Below are 25,958 nucleotides of genomic sequence, written 5' to 3' on the forward strand. Positions count from 1 at the left end.
GTTTAGTGCCAAGCACAGCTCCGTATATATTCTTGTGGTTTTGCCTGGTACTGCAGCAGTCTCCCAGTAAGAGCTGTAATACCAGACATGGCCACCACTAAATGTATGGAGCTGTGTCTGGTAAATAAGATAGACCACTGGACAAAACAGCACAGCAGGAGTTGAACCCCCACCAATCTGATATTGAGGATTGATGAGCAATATTAAAATCCAACCTTCAAAAAAATGAATCTACCATCTATCGATCTGAGTCCTCAGATTACAAAACCACAACTCTCAGCATTGTCTGCTAGCTGGAGGCAGCCCGGACATGTTAGGAGTTGTGGTTTGGATCCATGGGTGGAGTCCTGGATACATGTAGTAGGTTCTAGAAGAACATTAGTGATAAAAGCTTTCGGGACTCCTGGGGAATGAATCCATGGACTGATCATCTATGGCGCCTTTTAGCAGGAAAGCGATTTTTTTTTCCGCTCCCGCTAATGAGTTTAGTGATTTACTCTTCCTTTATAAGGAGCTTCTAACAATCTCCTATAAACAATCCCACACAAGTGTTTACATCCTTAGCGCCGGGATCCATATTGTGCTGCTGTATAAACTCGCGAAACTCGTACAGAAATATTTTGTCACATCGTCTGCTAAGAAAAGACACAATTAAGCCTCGAGATTTATTGTTAGGGTTTTTTTCTTTCCCCCGTCTTGTGGCAGCTGCGGGATATTGCAGAACGGCAATGAGGTTTCATGAAATCACCAGACGTGTTACGGAGCGATAAATAAGGGAAGGGGCTGAAATGTGGTCTGTGAGGTAGATCCGCATTCTGGTGGGAGGTAGATCCGCGTCCTGGTGGGAGGTAGATCCGCGTCCTGGTGGGAGGTAGATCCGCGTCCTGGTGGGAGGTAGATGCGCGTCCTGGTGGGAGGTAGATCAGCGTCCTGGTGGGAGGTAGATCCGCGTCCTGGTGGGAGGTAGATCCGCGTCCTGGTGGGAGGTAGATCCGCGTCCTGGTGGGAGGTAGATCCGCGTCCTGGTTAGAGGTAGATCCGCGTCCTGGTTGGAGGTAGATCCGCGTCCTGGTGGGAGGTAGATCCGCGTCCTGGTTGGAGGTAGATCCGCGTCCTGGTTAGAGGTAGATCCGCGTCCTGGTTAGAGGTAGATCCGCGTCCTGGTTAGAGGTAGATCCGCGTCCTGGTTAGAGGTAGATCCGCGTCCTGGTTAGAGGTAGATCCGCGTCCTGGTTAGAGGTAGATCCGCGTCCTGGTGTGAGGTAGGTCGAGGTCTTCCGTCATGGTTCAAACCCACTGTCCTCCTTTGTTTGTCCTTCTTCCATACTCCATCATGCGAGGCACATGGAGACCAACATGGACATGTGCTGTCAGCTGAATACGGCCAGGAGAAGCCACTGTTGAGGTAACACATATGATATACAGTATATTATAAAGGAGGTCCAATAATTAAATAGGAATGTAAAAATCTATGCAAGGATCCAATGGTGTAACTAGGAGAGGCAGGGGGAGATGGGGACCCCCTTCCCACTTAAAAAATATACATATTTGTATACTCACACGTGCAAGTTACAATCACACACATGAGCATAAATATAGAGCATATACACACATACAGTGCCATATACAAGTATATATATATATACATACAGTATATACCAACGGCATACAGTATATACACATCACAGACATAGCATATATAATGTTGTACAATGTTCAGCATAATAGGTATATAATGGTGCATACCATCCATAGTGTCAGATTAGATGACGAGGCCCCTTGACACTGTGGGTCCCATAGGAGCTGCTGTGGCTGCTACCACTGTAGTAATGCCCCTTCAACCACCACACCTGCTCTTGACTAGAGATGAGCGAATCATGAACCTTTCATTGTTTTGGTTATGTGCCAATTTCCAGGACAATCGGATCTACTGTTATGGATATGACTTTCTAGTGAAGTTATTCAACGACCTTGGCAAAGCACATTGGGGCTCATTTACTAAGGGTTGAGGATTGCACTTTTGTCGGACTTTGCATGCTTTTCAGGATTTGCGCAGTTTTGACAGTTATGTAACAGGTGTCTGCGCTCGGAATGTGTCGCATGCAATCATTTTTTTGGTGCGGCTGCGCTGCTATCATGTGACAAAAATCCCCCCGATTTTTGTCACATCGGACGATCCCACTGACTCAGACTGAGCGCGGGATTTAACATTCAAATTGTGTCGCACCCAATGCACTTAAATGCACTGGGAAGAAGGAGGTGAACTCCAGGGACCTGAGCGGGGAAGCGACACATGCAGGATATCGGGCCCACGATCGTAGTGAATCGTGGCACAGGACATTATACATGGACAATGCACTTTCAGGGAACTCGCGGGACCGGGTAAGTAAATGTGTCTCATTATTACTTACTTTTTCTACCACCATGTAAAGTAGATGTGTATATACTATATATCACATAATATGTTATTTATTATTCATGCCTGCTAATCTGCTAATGCACAGATTCAAAGTTATGACCAAATTAAAGGGCATCGACCTCCAGGATGAAGGATTGTACACCAAGCACTCTGATATGCTCATGTGCGCCCCCTCTGGCAGGATCTGAAGTTCTTTAACTTCTTATGCCCTTATTTTTACAAAAAAAGTCTTTAAAAATTCTGCAAATTAACCTGAAGGGCTCCAGGCTCAGTTAACAGCTTTGGAGCCCGGGGCCATTCATTTGCATAATCTGTAAAGCCATTTTCACTTGACAAAAAGCCAAATCACAACCAATGGTCGTATGAAGGGGGCTAGATAAACACTCTACAGTTCAATGAATGAATTACAGAATCTTTACCCGGATAGAAAAAGGGCAGGAGGTGAGGCGGAGCCGTAGCTGTATGCCCGCCTTGACCTGAGGAAAATTGGCCGGGTTTTAGGGTTAGGAAGGGGTTAAGGTTGGGGAGTGAGTTAGGAAGTGAGGTCAGAATAGGGGAGGAGAGTGTAGGATAAAAGGGGGGCCTTACCGGCGCGACTTCCTCTTGGACCCCCGGCGCTGGATCAAGATGGCGCAACACCTTCGGGAGCTGATGCGGGCTGCCGCGGCAGAGCACGGGCCCGAATGGGTGTCGGAGCAGCTGCAGGCAGCCTTGGTTCCGGAGGCAGAGACGGACGGTCCGGGGGCAGGAGTACAGACAGGTACCACGTGGCAGCGCGCACGGAGGTCGCGGCCTCCGGAGCGCCTAAGTCCGTCGCCACGTGCAGAGAGGCGCCGGCAGCAGAGTGGAGAGGAGGGGACGGCTCGCGCTAGAGCGGGCTCAGCAGGAGAGAGTCGGGCGGCGGGGGGGAAGCGTGGGCAGCCTTCCTCCCGCCGGTCTCCGGTGCGGTCGCGGAAGGCCAGAAAGAATGTGGGAGGAAGCGGGCGCAGCCAAGGGAGAGATGCTGGAGCGGCGGCTGCGTCCTCGCCGCAGTCGGTGAGAGGAGGGAGAAGACAGACCCGGAGTGCGGCCCTGTCAGGTGCATCGGCGCAGGGCTTATTACTATCACCAGTGGGTTCATCAGCCCAGGAGCGGGGGAGGGGGCGGACGCCCCGGGTGTCACCTTCCCCTGGGGTCTTTTCACTCCAGACACCGGATGATAGTGGACGGAGCCTTGCGGCTACCTATGCGTCAGCGCGGCAGGTGGCAGGGGAGTCGTATGTGCAACAGTCAGTACGGGTTGATGATGCAGTATCGCTCCATGCTACAGAAGAGGTCGAGTCTCCTGTGGAGTTCGAGGATTCGTTTCCCCCCGGCTCAGGACCAACGGCTGCTCCGCTTCCTGTGCGTCAGCCTGGTGAGTTACGCATAGCACCTGTTTTGTCTTGTCCTGTAATGTCGCCTAATTGTCATGTGTTAGCTAGTCAATCGCAGGGGGTGGGTGGGGTAAGTGGGTCTGCCGGGCAGTCAGATAATCAGTTAACGCAGTTTTTTCAGGGCATGCAAGAGTTATTGCAGAAATGCGCGCCGGGCGCGAGGTCAGAGCCACCCGCAGTTGCATCTCCGGTGCAGGTGTGGGCGGCAGACCCTCCAGTGCAATTGCCACCCGCATCACCCCTTCCTGTAGCGCCCGCTGCATTGCCCGCCGCCGCTCCGGTTGCGTCGGATGTCAGGTCAGAGGACGCAGCGCGCAGGGAAGTTTACGTATGCTTTGGAAGCGCTTTGGGTTCGCATTTAAAACTAGACGTAAAGGAGAAGATTTGGAAGGATGAGTACATTGAAATATTTTCGTTGCTGCCTTTAGAAAGGTTTAACCTGGATCGGGGAAGGCCTGACGACAGTAAGAAGGAGGACGAGGAGAAGCGCCGTTATCGGTTAATCCCTCGCTCTTTTTCGAATTGGTGGCAGGCGTTCGCGATCTTGGCCAGCATTATTGGTGAAAAGACGCCGGAACATTGTTCGGCTCTTTTTAAATATATGGATATGATTGGTGAAGCGTATAGGTTATATGGCGGGCTGGCTTGGCTCCGTTATGACGAGAAGTTCCGCCAGCAAAGAGCTATTAACCCCTCCTTGCGTTGGGACCAAAAGGACATTGACTTATGGATGAGTTTGATGACTGCGGCAAAGGTGGGGCAGCAGCCCTTTCGGAATAGCGGGGGGGCGGGCCCCCCTAGAACAGGTCAGCAGCAGGAAACGCCCGCGGGAGGGACAAGGCCAGGATGCTGCTGGCAATTCAATGAAGGCGCCTGCCGATTTGCTAACACATGTAGGTTCAAACACGAATGCTCCCACTGTGGGGGTAATCACGGATACAATAGATGTTTTAAGCGACAGCGACCGAGTGCCGCGGAGCCTGCGCGAAAAGGGGAGGACGCCAGTGAACCTAGAGCGCATGCGGCCGTGGCTAAATAGGTACCCGAATAGGAGGGCAGCGGTTTTGTTACAAGAGGGATTTCAGTTTGGTTTTCGTATCCCGGGTGAGCACAGATTTGATCGTCAGGGAGGGGGGAATTTGAAGTCCGCATTACAACATCCGGGAGTAGTGGGGGAGAAATTAAGCAAAGAGGTAGCCTTGGGGAGGATGGGGGGCCCATTTCGGGCCCCTCCTTGGCCGTATTTACGGGTGTCGCCCCTGGGCGTGGTGCCCAAGAAGGAGCCCAATAAGTTTAGATTGATCCATCACCTGTCCTATCCGCATGGTGATTCTGTGAACGATGGGATAGGTGAGGATATGTCATCTGTATCTTATGTATCTTTTGATAAGGCGGTGGATTTGGTAAGGAAGTGCGGGCAGGGAGCACTGATGGGCAAGACGGACATAGAAGCGGCTTTTCGGCTGTTGCCGGTTCATCCGGATTCTTTTCACTTGTTGGGTTGTGTTTGGGACGGGTATTATTACGTAGACTGTTGCTTGCCCATGGGTTGTTCCTTGTCCTGCTCCTATTTTGAATCGTTTAGTACATTCCTGGAGTGGGTAGTTAGAGCAGAGGCTGGGGTGGATACTATTATTCACTACTTGGATGATTTTTTGTGCGTGGGGCCGGCGGGTTCTAGGGTGTGCTCAGTTCTGTTGCACACTATGGAGAGGATAGCTGCTCATTTTGGGGTTCCTTTGGCTCATGAGAAGACAGAAGGGCCGACGACAGTCCTCAGTTTCTTGGGGATTGAATTGGATTCTGTGGCAATGGAATGTAGGCTCCCACAGGTGAAGTTGGTAGATTTGCGCCAGGCTGTTGAACAGGTTAGATTGTTGCGGAAGGTTCGTCTGAGGCAGCTCCAGTCAATTTTGGGTAAGCTGGCGTTTGCCTGCAGAATAATTCCGATGGGCAGGGTCTTTTGCCGTCGCCTAGCGGCTGCTACGGCGGGGGTAAAACATCCTATGCATTTCATTCGCTTGACTGGAGCTCTTCGGGCGGATTTAACGGTATGGTCGCAGTTCCTGGAGCAGTACAATGGAAGGTCAATGTGGATGGAGGAGTGGGTGAGCAATGCGGATTTAGAGTTCTTTACTGACGCGTCGGGTTCCATGGGCTTTGGTGCTGTTTTTAAGAACCATTGGATGGCGCATGAGTGGCCAGAGTCTTGGGTTGAAGCGGGGTTCACCAGGAATCTCGCATTGTTGGAACTATTTCCGGTCATGGTAGGCATTGTGGTATGGGGGGAAGAGTTCGAGGGGAAGAAGATAAAGGTACATTGTGACAATATGGCGGTGGTGCAGTGTATTAATGCGCAATCAGCATCTTCTCCTCCAGTGGTGAATGTTTTGCGTTTCTTGGTGCTGGAATGTTTAAAACGTCATGTTTGGCTATGTGCGGTGCATGTTCCGGGGGCCAGGAATTGTGTTGCTGACGCCCTTTCTCGTTTTCAGTGGGACAAATTCCAGCAGCTGGTACCGGAGGCGGATCGGTGTCCTTATACTTGTCCTCAGCGGTTATGGGACCTGCCGTTCGGACAGCATTGCCCTTTCTGAGATCATCAGTGGCGCCATCTACTTGGAGTGCATACACGGCTGTGTGGAATGTTTGGGCCGCATTCTTGAAGGAAAGGGGAGTGAGTCCTGGTGCAGGTGATATGTTGCCGGTTTTATTTATGTACGTACTTAGGTTGTTTGAGGCGGGGGTTTCGCCGTCGGCAGTAGCGAAGCAGTTGACGGCTGTTGCCTTTTGGTTAAAATGTCATGGGGCTGAGGATGTAACCAAGGCCTTTGTTATTAGGCAGGCACTAAAAGGTTATAGGAGGTCGCATCCTAGACCTCCGGATGCGAGAAGGCCGGTGTCATTTGCCTTGTTGGAAAGGTTGGTGGAGATAATGCCGCGGGTGGGTCGGGATGCATATGAGGCGGTGTTGCTGTCTACAGCTTTTTCATTGGCATTCTTTGGTGCATTTAGAATTGGGGAATTGGTGAGCAGTTCAGCAAAAGGCCAGGATGGGTTGCAAAAGCATGACGTGTATTTGCTGGAGGATAGGGTTTGTTGCAAGGTGAGACGCTCAAAAACGGATCAAGAAGGTAAAGGGGCGGACGTGGTGCTATACCAGATGGGTGGGTCTGCGGTGTGTCCGGTAGGGCTGCTGCGGAGTTTCCTGGCTGTGCGCCCGGAGGACCCGGCAGTTTTGTTGGTGCATCGGGATGGCTTAGCACTGTCAAGGTACCAGTTCACTGCAGTTTTTCGCAAAGCGCTGGGGGTGCTGGGGCTTCGGGCATCTGAGTTTGCAGCGCATTCATTTAGGATAGGTGCAGCTACAGAAGCAGCACAATGGGGTCTTCCAGCGCGCAGCATTCAGCGGATAGGTAGATGGAAGTCGGGGAGGTACAAGTTGTATGTTCGTCCTTCTCTGGTGATGTAGTGATGTTATGTGGTGTTGTGTGTTGTTTTCTTTTTCAGATTCAGCCCCTCCTTGCCTCGTATGGATCATGGGGCATTCGTTTGTTTTTTGGGGAGCTAAGAGGGCGGAAGTGCGTTCGCAAGGTCGACAATTGGGTTTGGCAAGACAGGATGCCGTGGTCAGGTGGATCGGAATTAGGGGGATGGTATGGGGATCGTTGCTCAACCAGGTGCATTACTACTCGCGCATGGACGCCGCCCCCGACATTTTAGTTATTCATTTGGGTGGTAATGATGTGGGGGAAAAGACTTCGGTGGATTTGATTAAGGATATAAAGTGTGACATGTTGAGGCTGTGGGACATGTATCCGGGACTGATCATAGTATGGTCCGAAATAGTCCCGAGGATTAAGTGGAGGAATGCGAGATCGGTGTCAAGCTTGAACAGGGCCAGAGCGAAAATCAACAAATCAGTATCGAAGTTTGTGGCACGTCATGGGGGATTGGTGGTACGGCACCCGGACTTAGAGTCAGTCGACCCCTCTGTGCGGAGGGGGGACGGGGTCCATTTAAATCACATAGGTACTGACCTGTGGGCTTTGAGCATCCAATCTGGTGTGGAGTTGGCCTTCCAGGTGTGGAGGGACGGGCAGGTGTAAGGTTTTACACCTACCTCGTCGTGGCGGGATAAGGCCTTTGGGGGGTGTCTCGGGGGAAAATTAATTCGCACAAAGATGTTGCTGTGCGATTAACACAGAGTGGAAATGGAGAATGATGGGTATGGTAGCTGGCCCACCCGGAGGTGGGTACAGAGGGAATGGTTACCTGTGACATATTTGTCAGCTCTCGAGCCGGTGCGGTGCGGCGGGAGTAAGCAGGTAACGTTTAGGAATCACCCCTCTCAGGCCTTGTCACTTCAGGTTGTTAGAATTGCACTTTATTTGTACATGTTAATAAAAGTTAATATATATACGGTTTATATGTTATATGTTATTTTAAATAAACAGGCTGCTGTGGCCTTAGTTATCCATCGTCACGCAGTTGTAAGTGTCAAATCTTTCCAGGGGACTTGGGGAAGGGCCTAGGATATTCAGGTAAGAGGCTTCGAATGAGGCCTATATTTGTCCTATAGGTCAGCGAGGGCGTCTGTCTGTGTGAGGTTCTTTCCGGCGTGCACACATTAGAATGATCCGATTTGGAGCAGAGATCAATAGACCCAGAGCGGCAAATGGGTATTAGTGTGCAAGCCAAAACACAATGGGGCACATTTACTAAGGGTCCGCGGATTGCATTTCCGCCGGACTTCCCAACATTTTCGGGATTTGCGCCGCTGTGACAGGTATTTAGCAGGGGATTTTATGGCACGTGATCAAATTTTGGCACAGCGGCGTCGGTTTTCATGCAAAAGAAATCGGGGGGCGGCCATATCATAGCAGTGAATGGAGTGCTGCACACACATCACACACCACCGCTCCACTCATTGGGCACTTGTTCGTACTTTCATACCCCCGTTTGGATGATCAGAAGTTTCTGCTCCCAGTGATTTAAATATTTATTCCCTATCCTGTGGATTAGGCATAAGTGTAACTTGTGGGAAACCCCTTTAAGTAAATACTTCTTTACCAAATCTTTAAAGATACAAACCTGACGATAGTTCAGGGTCACCTCCCCGGAGCCAGTGGGGTCCGCAGCCTGGAACTTCTCTGCAGAGAATTAAATGTATGCAAAAACGGTTAACCTCTTAATTACAGACTCAAAGTATCAGTATATTGTGCCTCGGTATTATCATTTTCATGTCATGAAGTTGATGATTCAAGAATCCGGATTATGATCCTGTTACTTATGAGCACAGCACATAAGGTCCAACTTCAAACACACATTTTATAAAGCATTGTGAATACGCCCAAAGTTATAATAACATTAATTACTTAAAATGGGGAACACCGGTAATATTGAATATCTGTTACAAAACTGATGATGCTATCAATAAATTAATTTAACAAAACTCAATGTCAAAATTTTATGGCCTCTCTAAAGTATGCAGAGTTATCACCCCTGGCAACTACAAGTCCCATGATCCCTCAGTTCTCAGTAACTCCTTCTCCCTCTCATGCTCTGCTCCCAGTGGTGATGTAACAGACTGTACTGCTCTGTTAACATAGTAATGATGTGTAACTGCCATCACTGCACATTACATCACTGAGCTGGGTCTCACCACAACACTGGCCATACTGGATGCACTGCAACCAACCAACTACAGCCAAACATAGTGATGATCACATGACCTGCCCAGGCAGGTGCAGGACGTGTGATGTGGACATGTGACCAGCGGCATCTTCTATCCTGTGTCTGCTCCGCATGGAGAAAATCAATGATTATAGGGCCGGTAGCATTTTAATTCTTCGTTACAGTGCATGTCCACAGCATTTTTCTGCAAAGGGGAGCAAAATTTTAAATAACAACTAATTATATATTTGCTTAAATTTTAAGGACCTATTTGTATGTGAATTATGCAGATTCCTGGAATACCCCTTTAAATCTTGAAGGCCTCAGAGCTCTGTTAATCTAACATTCAGCTACAAAGTCACCATATAGATCATATGATACAATGTTCGTCTCCAGCAACCTCAACACCACTAGGTACAATCTGATCAGCTCATCCTGCTCTATATCATGCTGTCTGCAGATAGGACACAATGTTCAATCTGCTCAGCTGCTCCTGCTCTATAACATGCTGCCGGCAGATAGGACACTATGTACAATCTGCTCACCTCCTCCTGCTCTATAACGTGCTGCCTGCAGATAGGACACTATGTAATTCTGCTCAGTTCCTCCAGCTTTATAACATGCTGCCTGCATATAGGACACTGTGTACAATCTGCTCTGCTCCTCCTGCTCTATAACATGCTGCCTGCAGATAGGACACTATGTACAATCTGCTCTGCTCCTCCTGCTGTATAACATGCTGCCTGCATATAGGACACTGTGTACAATCTGCTCAGATCCTCCTGCTCTATAACATGCTGCCTGCAGATAGGACACTATGTACAATATGCTCAGCTCCTCCTGCTCTATAACATGCTGCCTGCAGATAGGACACTATGTACAATATGCTCAGCTCCTCCTGCTCTATAACATGCTGCCTGCAGATAGGACACTATGTACAATATGCTCAGCTCCTCCTGCTCTATAACATGCTGCCTGCAGATAGGACACTATGTACAATATGCTCAGCTCCTCCTGCTCTATAACATGCTGCTTTCAGATAGGACACTGTGTACAATCTGCTTAGCTTCTCCTGCTCTATAATATGCTGGAGTTGCATAAGAAAGCCGTTTGGAAAAGGAAAGCTTTATTTTGCACATGGCATGAGTGCCTTTTGGCATGGATTGGTTAAAGGGTGCAGTCACTTACCTCGGATTATTAGTACACATCACAAATGCCCCAATTAAATAAGGTCCATAATTAAAACAAATCCCCTTTGACTACTTGGGACCTAAACTCTGATATGTGGCAGGACCACAATAGTCAGCATTGTTACGGTGAAGTAACTTGCAGTAAAATACAACCTGTAGATGCCAAATTCCTTACACAAGATGTAACAGTTACCGTGTTTCCATCCTGGGGGATAGAATTTCATTATATTCTATTATGCGGTGGAAAATGCAGCAGGAAAAACAGCGGCTGGAACAGCTGGTGCCGGCAGGAGAAAGTCTAAATTTGGATGTTTATCAGAGACACGTTTGAAAAGTTACAATAAATTCACCAATTAAACTAACAACAAACTAAAGAGGTGTAAATGTATAATGGAGTAAAGACAGGCTGATCCCCCAGGATTATACAATTTGGGTTAATGTAGATGAAAATTGCAATTGTTACAAAAATTTGGAATAAAATATTGCAATTTAAGATACAGAGGAAGAGAAGGGGGAGTCCAAGTGAAAACCTCCACAGCTCTTCAGGCGTAATTTATGTTTTCAAAGTTGCCATTATTATCTCCTTTTTCCTCCAAAATCATTGAATAGTGTAGATGCCACTTCCTGTAAATCCTTCTAACCTTATTTTTGCAAAATTAGTCGTAGAACTTTTTAACAAACTTCCCGTAAATCGATGACACAAATGCCTATAAGAAACATTGTAATACATCATTACAGAGGAAAGTGCTTCCTTCTCCACTTACTTGGCTCCTTTCATGCCACCTTTCTTCGCTGCTGAACTCTGTCTTGCTATTCAAGACAGACAAAAGTTCACTTAGTTGTAAGGTTATATAGATGTCTATGGGGGTCACGACGACAAGTTACATCAACTATTTAGGTCACCAGTTCAGCCCAAGCTTAAAATTATACGTAGGGGGCTAAAGGTTTCTTTGTAATATTCAGTCATTACTGAGTCAATCTTGGTCTCCGATAGAGTTAACAGATACTACTTAAGGCTATATTCACACAAACGTATGGGGGACGTATAATCGACCAACATATATACGTCCCCCATACACTGCAATGGGCTCACGGTGCCCTACGGGAGCGGTGTAACACAAGTGCAGCACTGTACCATTTCGTAGCAGGGAGAAACATAGGACATGTCCAATCTTTCTCCCATAATACGGCGCCGCGACCATATATCGCTATGGAGAGGGGCGGGGGTGAGCGTCGTTCATCCCCTCCTCCTCTCCCTGGCGCCGATGTATGCCCGCCATACTACGGTACGGTGGGCATAGATCATGTGAATGTAGCCTTACATAAATAAGTAGTAAAAGTGAGCATAAAAACTTCTTTCTCCATTTACTTGGCTCCTTTCACGTTACCTTTCTACTCTGCTGAATTCTTTCTTGCTAGCACAATACAGACACGGGTTTGCTTAGGTGTTGGATTACATAGATGTCTATGGAGAGGAAGCAGGAGCTGAGTTACAAGTGGAGCGAATGTTCTGCCGTTCAATTCAATATCGATAAGCCGGAAATTGCTGAGCCCAGCGCTTTTCAATCTCTTCCTTTATCATAGAGAGTGAATGGAGAGGTAAGATCTGCCGCTCCGTCAGTTGGATATATATATCATCGCATTCTAAGTTTTTAAAATAGAAATTTAGGCGGATGAACGATCCCTCTAAAAGTGAAGTGGTCTGTTTTCTATACAATGTCAATAATGGGAACACAAAGGAAGAGTAAATCCACTGCTACAAAGAAAGAGGAATTCAAAAACAGAATCAAGTATAGAAACACATGGTCGTACAACGGAAAGAGGAACCAGCCATTTCCTGAAATTGAAAAACATCCAGAAGACCTTTACATTAACCCAAAAAATATCTAAGCAGATGCCAGCTTCAAAATATATGGCGGATAGTTTAGATGACCTCATCAAAAGACGTCCAAAACCCTTCATCTAAAGTCAAGCCAGTGGTTTATGTTCTCCACTATCTTCTTATCCATCGCAGAAGAGGAAATCTAACCATGTAGTAGCGTCAGTCTGGAATATTTTCTCCCATTATTAAAGGAAATCCACCACCAGGATGAAGGATTGTAAACCAAGCACACTGACATACTGGTGGGCGCCCCCTCTGGCAGGTTCTGCTTTTCTTTTAGCTTCTTAGGACCTTGTTTTTACAATAAAAAGGTTTCACTAATTTGCAATTGAGCCTCAGGGGCTCCAGACTCCATAGATGTCAATGGAGCTTGGAACCCCCGAAGGCTCATGTGCATAATTTTTAAACCTCTTTTTCTTAAAAACATACAAAAAGGCATACAGAGCTACAAGAAGAGCATCTTCTGCCAGAGGGGAGCACGCACCAGTATGTTAGTGTGCTTGGTTTACAATCCTTCATCCTGGTGGTAGGTTACCTTTAAGTTACTTTTTTAGAGAGGAGATGTAAATTGTCCATTTCCTGAAGGACCTACCTGTCAGACTCTGGAGTTTCAGGAGACAGCAGATAAAATCGGGATAACTGAGGAAGCCGTCTGGATCTCCATATCTTACTTGGGCCAAACGGACCAAAAAATCATCCGCCGGAAGACCTGCCAGATACAAAGAGGATCAGGGGCTTGTCAAAAATGTTACTAGTATCTTATGATACAGCGCTGGGACTGGGACCACCATACTTACTGATCACCTATCCTAAGGGTGGGTTATAAATCCAAAAAAATCTTGGAATGGTCCTTTAACAAATTTGTATCGTTGTCCAGATACTATGCAGACATATGGTTATATAAACCACAATCCTACCCTGTATACTATTTCCCACCTGTCCATTGGCTTCAGAATTCAGACTGAGAGGAGACACTTAAAGGGCATCTACCACCAGGCTAAATGATTGTGTGCAAATGAGCCTGAGGGGCTCCCGGCTCCATCAACACCTATGAAGCCTGGAGCTCCTGAGGCTCATTTGCATACAGGCCTGGTACTAGGTGCCCTTTAAGATTCCTACAAATATAGGGGTATCCCTAACATTAAACGTAGGGGTAGGCTACAGGACGACCCAAAAATAATCTCACTCTGTGATACTTAAAGGGTGGAGCACGTGAGGACACACATCAGCATGTTCTTCGACATTTTCCCAAATGTTTCAGCATTAATCAGCATGTTCTGTGATTGACGCTCGCTGCTGATTCATAACATTTGTTTTTCCTTCCTAAAAATAGCAGGAAGAAAAACCCTCAACTCTCAGCCGGAGCACAAAGAGGAGACAGAGATGGTCTATAACTTTGGAGGACCCAGGATGTCCGTGTGCTGTATAGAAAACCTTCTGGTTTCATGGCAGACAGTGTAATGCTTCATCTCTCCTGCGGGGGTGCTGTAGGGAAACCAAACGCTTGCTTTGAGTTGCCACCAACAGCTACAGTTCATCACTTGAGGTCTCAGGAGCATATACTGGGTGAGATTTATCCTATGGGCTTCCTGAGACCTCCGAGGCCGTGTGTGACTTCCACCCTTATCTGCCCTATATATTCTATATAGCAATTAAGGCTTATCGATGATCAAATACCCATCCCAAACTTCTGGGTGCTACTACTAATGGACCTTCGATAGACGCCATATTTCTAGGATTTCTAGGCACCATATCTAGATAATAGATTATAGGCGAGGATGATTTAAGGGGAACCTGACACCAGATTGTCCCCCATTAAAGGCAACCTGCCAGCAGAAGTGTACCTAATAAACCACTACCAGTATGTTGCCAAGCATTTGTCCGATAGAATTGTGTCGCACGCCCCATGTTAAAGGTCCAAAAAAAAGTGCCCTCTGTCGGGGCAGTGCAGGGGGGCGCCAGATTCATGCAGAACGTGCACCAGAATTCCTGAATCTGGTGCCCCCTGCACACTACACAGGACACTGCACATAGTACACAGGACACTGCACATAGTACACACACTGCACATAGTACACAGGACACTGCACATAGTACACAGGACACTGCACATAGTACACACTGCACATAGTACACACTGCACAAGACACCGCACATAGTACACACCGCACATAGTACACACTGCACATAGCACACAGGGCCCTGCACATAGTACACACTGCACATAGTACACACACTGCACATAGTACACAGGACACTGCACATAGTACACACTGCACATAGTACACACTGCACAAGACACCGCACATAGTACACACCGCACATAGTACACACTGCACATAGCACACAGGGCCCTGCACATAGTACACACTGCACACAGTACACAGTACACACTGCACACACTGCACATAGTACACACTGCACACAGTACACACTGCACACAGTACACACTGCACACAGTACACACTGCACATAGTACACACGACACTGCACATAGTACACACTGCACATACTACACACTGCACATACTACACACTGCACATAGTACACAGGACACTGCACATAGTATACACTGCACATAGTACACAGGACACTGCACATAGTACACACTGCACATAGTACACAGGGCCCTGCACATAGTACACACTGCACACAGTACACAGTACACACTGCACACAGTGCACATAGTACACACTGCACATAGTACACACAGCACATAGTACACACTGCACACAGTACACACTGCACACAGTACACACTGCACACAGTACACACTGCACATAGTATACACTGCACACAGTACACACTGCACATAGTATACACTGCACATAGTATACACTGCACATAGTACACAGGACCCTGCACATAGTACACACTGCACACAGTACACACGACACTGCACATAGTACACACTGCACATAGTACACACGACACTGCACATAGTACACCCTGCACATAGTACACCCTGCACATAGTACACACTGCACATAGTACACACTGCACATAGTACACAGGACACTGCACATAGTATACACTACACATAGTACACAGGACCCTGCACATAGTGCACACTGCAAACAGTACACAGTACACACTGCACACAGTGCACATAGTACACACTGCACATAGTACACACTGCACATAGTACACACTGCACACAGTACACACTGCACATAGTACACACAGCACATAGTATACACTGCACATAGTACACAGGACACTGCACACAGTACACACTGCACATAGTACACACTGCACATAGTACACAGGACACTGCACATAGTACACACTGCACATAGTACACACTGCACCTAGTACACACTGCACATAGTACACACTGCACCTAGTACACACCCTGCACATAGTACACACTGCACATAGTACACAGGACACTGCACATAGTATACACTGCACTATTTTTGATACATGTGGGCCTTTATCTTTAATATGACACCAAAACTTAGAAACTATAGATGCTACAGAACCCAAGATAGAGACATCTAAAGTGATGATCCCTCTGTAGTTTCTATTCTTGACTCATCCCAGGCAAAATATGACACGTCTCTGCTCATTTGCATGACTTTGGAGGACATTTTTTTTTTAAATAAGTTATATCACATAATAGAGGGAATTCTAGAAAGGACATTTCATACTTGGGAAGGTTAGTAGTTAAATGGAGTCAAATCTGGCGGCAGTGTCCCTTTTAAAGATTTCTTTTGTTTAAAACACTGTCAGCACAGTGGGATTTTTCAACGAAAAATATTTTCCCTTGACTGTGCGTTAAATCAGAGCTGTCCTGGCGCTGCAGACCTCGCATACAGATCAGGTGTATGTAGGTCACGCTGTTACCTGCAGACTGGAGAGCCGCCGCCAGCTGATCCCCGGCAATTCTGTCAATCTTCTCTTTGTGCAGAGCAGAGAATATACACTGCAGGAAGACACGGAGATTATAATGAGGCACCTCCAACAGAGCGGAGCATGCCCCCCCCCCCCCCCCCGGAGGACCCCCCTGTACAGAATCCACACCATCCATATGACATTTATAGAAAAAACACCAATAATTAGCAAAGCATCCAAATACCTCCTACAGGGGGCAAAACCTGCTCCGTGACCATAAATGATCTATCGTCATTTTATAATTTCGGGAATATGATTGGGATCTGTGTAAGCCTACGCATAGGGATATATCATGAATCTATTTTAGGATTATCCGGCCATTCCAGGACTTACAAAAAGCCTAAACAATGAGCAAGTAAGTTTGGGACATCTACAATCAGTAGATCTAATGGTACATGTCCTTTAAGGATCTGACCACATGATCCCTTTAAGGGTGGTCGTTCCAGATACTACAATCGCCCCAATCCTATTGACATCAATGCATGCATTATGGGGGTATTACACTATGGGGGGTGATGCCCACCAATCAGCTGTTAGAAGAGACTGAAGCATTTGCATGAGCGCTGCGGTTTACAGTCTAACCACTGTATAGTGGCTATTGTTGGTATGGTAAGGTTAGGTATGCTCTAAGGCAGATAACTTTAAAGGGAACCTGTAACCAGGGTCCTCATTTTCACTAAAGACAGGTTGCAGGAGCCCATTACAGCTGCATTGCAAATATGCGTTATAACTTACCTTGTACCCTGACAGAATCCTCTGTGTAGTCCCAGGGGTTGGGCTTTGGTTTGGATGCATTTCAAAAACAACATGTGACTTGTCTGTGCTGCAGACTCCTCAGCTCTCAGCCTCCACCTTTGTGCTCCTGTACAGCTCCTCCCTCCTGCTCAGAGCTGACATCAGTGGGAGAGGGAGGAGCTGTACAGGAGCCCAATGGAGGGGGCTGAGGAGTCTGCAGCACAGACAAGTCAGTGTTTTTGTTTTAAATACATCCAAACCAAAGCCCAACCCCTGGGACTACACAGAGGATTTTATCAGGGTGCAAGGTAAGTCATAACACACAATTATATTGTAATGCAAATGGGCTTTTGCAACCGGTCTTTAGTGAAAATGAGGTCCCTGGTGACAAGTTCCCTTTCGTAATTGGGTAAATTTTTTCAGTATCATGTAGAAAACCCATTGAAAGAACTATTATTGACTTCAAATACTGCTGCAATGTACAGTTCATGTCTATAGATTTGATGATGTGGATGTGTGTATCAGTCAGCAGTGAAGTGATGAACCCACCGTTCCAGCGATGATTTTCTTCCAAAGTATGTAAAACTGCTCCAAGTCCAGGGAACCGGCGGCCGATATCTGTCTGGAGTCACCTCATTATAACATAGAGACCGGGTAATGAGATGACAGGGGGAGACGTGGAGGGGGACAAAGCGCCTGTTATATATGGGACGGGATGATCCGTCGTGCAGGGAGATACTACACAGATAAACCATCAGCAGCAGCAGCAAGGATACATCCATTGAGGCCATCAGCGAGCGGCAAACTTCCAAGGGGAACTTTGGCATCAGGGGAACTGCGAATACATAGAGATATATAACACATCACTATACAAGGCAAAGTAAAGGAACAATTAGACGCATAATTTAGCAACATGTCTGTGGTCATGTGGAGGGCTGAAGGACGCACATGGGTAGGCTTTCACAGGTTTCGGAACTTATGATTTCGGAACCTATGGGACGGGCGGTTCCCATGTCACATTGAGACTATGGGGGACAATGGAGATTGATTGTCACAGCACAGTGGGGCGTTGTCATATCATGGTGAGGCCTCGTGACATTGGAGCACTGTCAACTTAGGGCATAGTTGTCTCACATTTGGGCCAGAACTGGGCCATCGTTTTCTATCGGCCCATTGGGGCATTGTCATGTCACGATGGGCATTGTTCTTTAAACTGTAGACTTTTTATACATTTTTTTTCGCACCGGTTATGATTGGTGATGAGTGGACCCATCAGTAGTTGGTGGATTCGGCCGTGCACCGATCATGGGTGTTGACCCATGGGTGTTGACCCTTTTTGCCGATAACACCGGCAAACATAGCTGGCACCGATCATTGGTGTTGACCCTTTAAATGGGTCTTCTCAACTACCGACAACACCCGCAATCAGTGCTGGCACCGATCATGGGTGTCGACACTTTAAATGGGTCCGCTCAACCACCGATAACACCCGCAATTATAGCTGGTACCTATTATGGGTGTTGACTCTTTGAATGGGTCTGCTCAACCACCGATAACACCGGCAAACATAGCTGCCACCGATCATTGGTGTTGACCCTTTAAATGGGTCTGCTCAACCACCGATAACACAGGCAATCATAGCTGGCACCGATCATGGGTGTTGACCCTTTAAATGGGTCCACTCAGCCACCGATAACACCCGCAATCAGTTCTGGCCCCAATCATGGGTGTTGACCTTTTAAATGGGTCCTCTCAACCACCAATAACACCCACAATCAGTGCTGGCACCGATCATGTGATCTGGGAAATACATGCCACGGGAACATATACTATAATACCCACGGGTGTTCAGTGGCTTGTGAACCAAACCCAAACTTCTGATTGCAGACTAGGTTGTTGTTCCGCGGAACCAGCTCCGCAATGTTAGATACAAACCCCGGACATTGCAGTTCTCGGGTCGGCTCATCACTAGTTATGAAGTTTCTCCTCCACTCACCTCCCATTGCCAGCCCCGAAGCAATAACAAGCATCTTCAAACTTTATGTAGAATTTTTTCAGAAAGACAAATACAAAATCTTAACCACATCCAGCACAAGACGGATGAGTCAGAGTCACGTAGCCGCCCGAGTCGCTGGTGTTTGCTTAAGGATTTAGTAGGTGTGGAGAGAGGATATTTGTCATGCACTGAAACATCTACAAGCAGGAGTCATACATGTGATTGAGGCCTCTTTATATGGCGCCTTTATAGGAGAGTGACAGCTGTAAAATGTGGGCGTGCGAGGGCGAGATTAGGTTTGGGTTATAATTTAGGGCAAGAGTGAGGGATGAGAAATAAGTCAGGACTGTGTATATAACATAAGTACAGGCGGTCCCCTCCTTAAGGACACCCGACTTACAGACGACCCCTCTGCCCTTGTGACCTCTGGTGACCTCTCTGGATGTTACTATAGTCCCAGACTGCAATGATCAGCTGTAAGGTATCTGTAATGAGGATTTATTCATAATCCTTGGTCCAATTACAGCAAAAAATTTAGAAAATCCAATTGTTACTGGGACCAAAAAAATTTTGTCTGGGGTTACAATTATAAAATATACAGTTCCGACTTACATACAAATTCAACTTAAGTACAAACCCAAGGAACCTATCTTGTACGTAACCCGGTGACTGCCTGTAATGTTATTGTGGATTGATGTTGCTCGCTGTAGGGTCTATAAAAGATGGCTTTAAAGGGTACGTATATATATTTTTAGCAACTTTTTAGGCAGTCCCCGGGTTACATACAAGATAGGGTCCATCGGTTTGTTCTTAAGTTGAATTTGTATGTAAGTCGAAACTGTATATTTTATAATTGTAGCTCCAGACAAAAAATTTTTTTTGCCCCAGTGACAATTGGAGTTTTAAAACTCTTTTGCTGTAATGGGACCAAGGATTATCAGTAAAGCTTCATTACAGACACTTTACAGCTGATCATTGCAGTCTGGGACTATAGTAACATCCAGAGAGGTCACCAGAGGTCACAGTGGGCAGAGGGGGTCTGTCTGTAACTAGGGTTCGTCTGTAAGTCGGGTGTCCTTAAAGGGAACCTACCACCACGAATCTACCTATAAAGGTAGATCGGGTGGTAGGTGGATGTATGGGACGTGAGGATAGCCCTTTTTAGAGCTAATCCTCACGTCCCCGCTAGCCTAGCATAAACTTTATTGCCCTAATATGTTAATTTAATTAAGCGGCTACCGGGGCGTGGAGTAGCCGGACACGAGGCTACACGGCGTGGCTACTCCAAGCCCCAGTAGCTGCTTTCCCCCGCCTACCCTGTGATCTTCGGCGCGCAGCTCCTGCCAGCTGCGCGCCCTCGTCCGAGAAGCCGGAGTTCTGCGCATGCGCAGTAACTCCGGCCTCGTTCCCGAGATCGCGCATCTTGGCCGGAGTTACTGCGCATGCGCAGAACTCCGGCTTCTCGGACGAGGGCGCGCAGCTGCCAGGAGCTGCGCGCCGAAGATCACAGGGTAGGCGGGGGAAAGCAGCTACTGGGGCGTGGAGTAGCCGCGCCGTGTAGCCTCGTGTCCGGCTACTCCACGCCCCGGTAGCCGCTTAATTAAATTAACATATTAGGGCAATAAAGTTTATGCTAGGCTAGCGGGGACGTGAGGATTAGCTCTAAAAAGGGCTATCCTCACGTCCCATACATCCACCTACCACCCGATCTACCTTTATAGGTAGAATCGTGGTGGTAGGTGCCCTTTAAGTAGGGGACCGCCTGTATTCTGTTTCCAGGAAGACACATAGGTCTGAATTAGGGCTGTAGGCACAGAAATGTGCATAAAATGGGGTTTCTGGGCTAAAAATATTGCTAAACTATCCTAAGTATGGATCATCAATATTCAGTTGGTGGTGGTGGTGGTGGTCTAACAACCAGCACCCCCAGAGTTACACAGAGAATGGAAAAGGAAGCAGACAGCGCTGTTCTCTGTGTAGTGGCTGAACCGAATCACTGCAGCTCACCTCCCATTTAGATAAATAGGAGATGTGCAGTAACCTGGCCTGACCACTACACAGAGAGCAGCGCTGTCTGCTTCCTGTCTCTCTCTGTTTATGAATTGCTAAAAATAGCTGATCTATGGGGGTGCAGGGTCTTAGACCCCCAACCAGTCTGATATAGGACCCATTCTAAGGATACGTTATCAATATTACAACAGCACAGGACAGGACATCCCTCGGTCCCGGGGATATTTTCGTCACTTTGTACAAACAATGATTTGCTTTTCTGCAGAGTCGGCATTTCACTATTTAGTCTGGAAATCTGCAGCGATTCCTTATTACTCACCAAATTCCTTCAGCAAAGAAGTCAAAAGGCTGTGAAGTTGTAAGTTGTTTACTCGTCCGTCCTGCATTGGAGCAAATGGGGTGAGGCATTAAAAATCTAGTGCGTCAATGCATGATAGGGTTAACACTGGAGGTACATACAGCTCCCATAGTGTCATAGACTTCACAGCCCGGGCTTGCTCCTTCCTGCCCACACTTGAAAAATTTAGGATTGAGTTCCTTACAAAGAAGTTAATGTAAGAAGTTTCATCCTATGCGCTGCCACCCTCCTCTCCCCTTACTCGACCCTATACGAAAGCCCTGACGCAAGAGTAACGTCCAAACCTATGTAGTAAATGGGAGCCACAAAATACTACTAATGGGCACTTAGCTACACATGAGCCCTGTCAAAGCCCTGGGGATCTGTGTAATTATACCTTATGCGTGTGGTTAGTAGCAGCAGGACTGTGAAAAAAAATGCATTTATATTCCATCATTGTAGCTGGACTTGGTGATCTCTTTACTGTACTGCTGAACAGCCCCGCCCACTGATGTATAGGGTTTAAACACTACAGTAAAATTTAAAGGAAATCTACCATTTGTTTTTATGCATAGTGAACCAAACATACCTCGAGAATGCTGTAGCTACACTGATGCAGAAACATATCTTGTTTAAGCCCTGAACCGAGCGGTTTTGCTCTAAAAACAACTATAAAATTCAGGACCTTGGGAAAGCTGGGTGCTGCCATACATAAAAGAGCTGCCTGAGCTGTTCCAGACATTACTAATCAACCTGAGCTGAATGACTCATGCACAGCAGCTGATTGAGCAGATGCAGTGATTGATTACTTCTGCCTGTCAGGGACAACACAGTGATGACTTTTCTGGGCTGATGCTGGGCAGGACAAGGCTGTAGCAGTGCACAATTAGGGTGATAATGTGACATAGGGGACTGGGTTATGTATCACTGGATGGATTTTTGAAAAATATTTGATACATTTTAGTTTTAGTTTTCAATCCAGTGTGTATTTCATGCGATTTTTCTACCGTCTCGACCTTTTTTGTTACACCCTGTATATACTATTACCTATATATACTATTCTTTGAGATATCTATCCCCATATTCTCTCTCCCCATTATATATATATATATATATATATTATATATATATATACAGATCTTACCACATTCGCAAACTGTAGAAATCGCCTCAGACACTGGTCCTCTGTGGGGAACGTAGAAGGTGCCTGTAAGAGAAAACCACGGTGTGACCCCCATTGTCCTATGAGAACAGAATACATTGCATGGCGTTCTAGTCACCCTTCTGTCTTCATGGTGTAATCCCCATAGATTATAACGGGAGATGCCTGGATTAGCATTTGTTTATGTCAGTTATGAAATATTATCCCATCATGCAGCATATTCAGCATCACAGTGTGGACACGGCTCTATCATGGCTCAGTGCTGAGCAGACACATTGGGGCACATTTACTTACCCGGTCCAGTCGCGATCCCGCGGCGCGTTGTCCGGTGAGGATTCGGGTTCTGCCGGGATTCACTAAGGTCCGTGCGCCCAATATCCAGCAGGTGTCGCTGCTGCGCCGAGGTCCGCTGGAGTTCACCTGCTTCTTCCCGGTACATGTGAGTGCTGATCTTGCGACACAAATCGTTTTTTAAATTCCGCGTTTTTTTCCAAATCCGCCCCCGGATTTCTGTTGCGCGAAAGCCGGCGCCGATGCACCACAATCCGATCTCGTGGCGCCAAAATCCCGGGGCAATTCGGCGCAAAACGGAAATATTCGGGAAACCCGACGAAAGTGCGGTGTTCGGACCCTTAGTAAATGAGCCCCATAGTCTCATGAAGTTTAGATGATGGCACTGCCTGTATTATTATAGCAGTTTAACTTTACTTTCTCCAATATCCCAAACAGGGACAGGGACATCAGTGACTTCTCTCTCTGTGGGATATCCTATAATCATGAGCCTTTGGGAACTTTTTAAATATACCCCCCCCCCCCCGCTCCCCATCCATTTGGATCTTTTATATAACACAATAACAGTATGTTCTATAGAGAATCACGGACCTGGTGATCCTAGAATATCCTGGTTATATGCAAATAAACTCTGGGATGAGCAAACCTGTTTTACAGGTTTACTGCCGTGTATGAAAAATTGTAAAATTTGCCCCCAACTGTGATAGAGTCGAGTTCATGTCTGTGGTCCATATTGATCTAAACTTCACATTTGCACTCAAATTATACAGGCGGTCCCCTAGTTAAGGCCACCCAACTTACAGACGACCCCTAGTTACAGACAGACCCCTCTGCCCCCTGTGACCTCTGGTGACCTCTCTGGATGTTACTATGGTCCCAGGCAGCAATGATCAGCTGTAAGGTGTCTGTAATGAAGCTTTATGGATAATCCTTGGTCCCATTACAGCAAAAAGTTTTGAAACTCCAATTGTCACTGGGGCAAAAAATTTTTTGTCTGGATCTACAATTATAAAATATACAGTTTCGACTTACATACAAATTCAACTTAAGAACAAATCTATGGAACCTATCCTGTACGTAACCCGCTGGCTGTATATGGAAACATCAGACACTTACCGGCGCTCCACTGCTATTTGCTTTAGATTCCATTTGCCTGAAATGAATCAAAAAGCAATTGTATCCATTAGAAGTGATGCTGGAGGGTACAGCAGGGCACCAGCTCATGTCTAACAGGGACTTTTTAGGAGTTTGTGTACAAAATCAATCTGTCAGACGTCCGCTGATCACAAGAAGGTCTCGTAACCCCTGGATTATAAGGAGCGCTGCCGCTCCAATGAAACTCTCCACCGACCAGACACCCATCACGCTGCCGATCTAGGGACTGGTGATAAGTCGCAATCTTGGGAAAACCTCATTGATGAATTTAAAGTCTTTGTAACAATAATGGATTTCCTAAGTGAACAAAGACCGGGCCATAAGCGAATCACATGCAGTTTGTGTATATGTTCGGAAAGACATCCTATTCCCCCTTGGACGAGCCCAAATGGGTCATCCCCCTCCGTTTACCTAAAGTGTATCTCAGATTTCAATAATGATTTTTACCAAAATGTGAAATAGTTACATGAAATCTATAGTTGGTGCTGTGAGAGCAAGGTCTAACAGCTTCCCTGCTGTGTAGATAGTGTCCATAATGCATCAGGTGCTGCAAAGGAGTCTATGACAGAGCTCGAGGGGCAGAGAGAAAGTTCTGAAGTTCCCACAGACTGATTGAATATTTAAATGTGAATTCAATTCAAAATCCATTATAGAAACCAGATCATCCTATTATATTATACCTGGATCCGTCTCCCTTTTCAGTTAGGACTCGAATCAGAAACTCTCCCTCATCGGACTCCTTCTCTAAGGATGGGATGATTATGTAGCGTCCAGGCGGCAGGCTGGAGCAGAGGACAACCTCCCGGTGATTATCACATGGTCCAGCGCTGAGAAGCGGCTGGGCGGAGCGGAGGGCATCTTGGAATAGATACACATGGGCGTCATCTCCCTGGCAAAATACCAACAGAGTATCATCTCTAAATATCCTGCACTATATAGGGCTTATTGAATGGTAATGAAGATAACTTTAGCGCCAAAACAAGTTGATAAATACCGTACGGTTGACGTGAATTATGCCGCATTGTTTTTGAAGCCACCGCCCTGCAATTTTCACAGTTTTATGTCAAAGTTGCATGGTGGCAGATTAAGAGAACTCTGGGTGAACTAGATTTATAGATAGTTATAAAATACTTCAGGTTTAGTTGTAAAGTAAAATTCCCCTGGTTCCTTAATCACTTTTAAATGGGGTTTACCAGGAATATGAAAAATCCCATGAAAAAAGAACACATACATATTGGGGCTCATTTACTTACCCGGTCCATTCGCGTTCCCGCGGCGCGTTCTCCGAAGTTGATTCAGAGCTTGCTGGGATTCACTAAGGTCCGTGCTCCCGATATCCACTAGGTGTCGCTGCTGCGCTGAAGTGCGCCGGAGTTCACCTTCTTCGTTCCGGTGTATGTGAGTGCCATTCTTGCGACACAATTTTTAAAAAAAATTCTGCGGTTTTTCCGAATCCGTCAGGTTTTCCGACGCCCACGCCCCCGATTTCTGTCGCGTGCAAGCTGGCGCCAATGCGCCACAATCTGAACGCGTGTGCCAAAATCCCGGGGCAATTCAGCGCAAATCGGAAATATTCGGGAAACCCCACGAAAATGGGAGATTCGGACCCTTAGTAAATGAGCCCCAGTGCGCTCTGGATCCTTGTTCATCGTCAATCTAGTACTGCTGGTTTTTGAGTCAGAAGTTCTGGGGGGTATGAAGACCAGCCCCAGCCAATGAGTGGGCTCCTCCGACCACAAGACATCACTTCCGTTTTTCAAGGGCACTTCCTGTGTTGTCCCTTGGTGCTATGA

General features: G+C 46.8%; 1 protein-coding gene across 1 annotated transcript in view; it reads right to left on the reverse strand.

Moving 5' to 3' along the window:
* Positions 1–659: 659 nt before the first annotated feature.
* LOC140076788 (calpain-1 catalytic subunit-like) overlaps positions 660–25,958 on the reverse strand; it is a 36,701-nt gene continuing 11,402 nt past the window's right edge. The window contains exons 12-21 of the mRNA XM_072123495.1: positions 24,846–25,054; positions 24,127–24,163; positions 22,702–22,764; positions 21,540–21,600; positions 17,991–18,049; positions 17,764–17,832; positions 16,432–16,510; positions 13,175–13,291; positions 8,929–8,987; positions 660–1,397 (exon numbers count right to left, since the gene is read on the reverse strand). Coding sequence (XP_071979596.1) covers positions 1,371–1,397; positions 8,929–8,987; positions 13,175–13,291; positions 16,432–16,510; positions 17,764–17,832; positions 17,991–18,049; positions 21,540–21,600; positions 22,702–22,764; positions 24,127–24,163; positions 24,846–25,054 — 780 coding nt within the window. The 3' untranslated portion in view covers positions 660–1,370. The remainder of the gene's footprint in view (positions 1,398–8,928; positions 8,988–13,174; positions 13,292–16,431; positions 16,511–17,763; positions 17,833–17,990; positions 18,050–21,539; positions 21,601–22,701; positions 22,765–24,126; positions 24,164–24,845; positions 25,055–25,958) is intronic.

The sequence above is a fragment of the Engystomops pustulosus genome, chromosome 9 (assembly GCF_040894005.1).
Source record: "Engystomops pustulosus chromosome 9, aEngPut4.maternal, whole genome shotgun sequence".
NCBI lineage: Eukaryota > Metazoa > Chordata > Amphibia > Anura > Leptodactylidae > Engystomops > Engystomops pustulosus.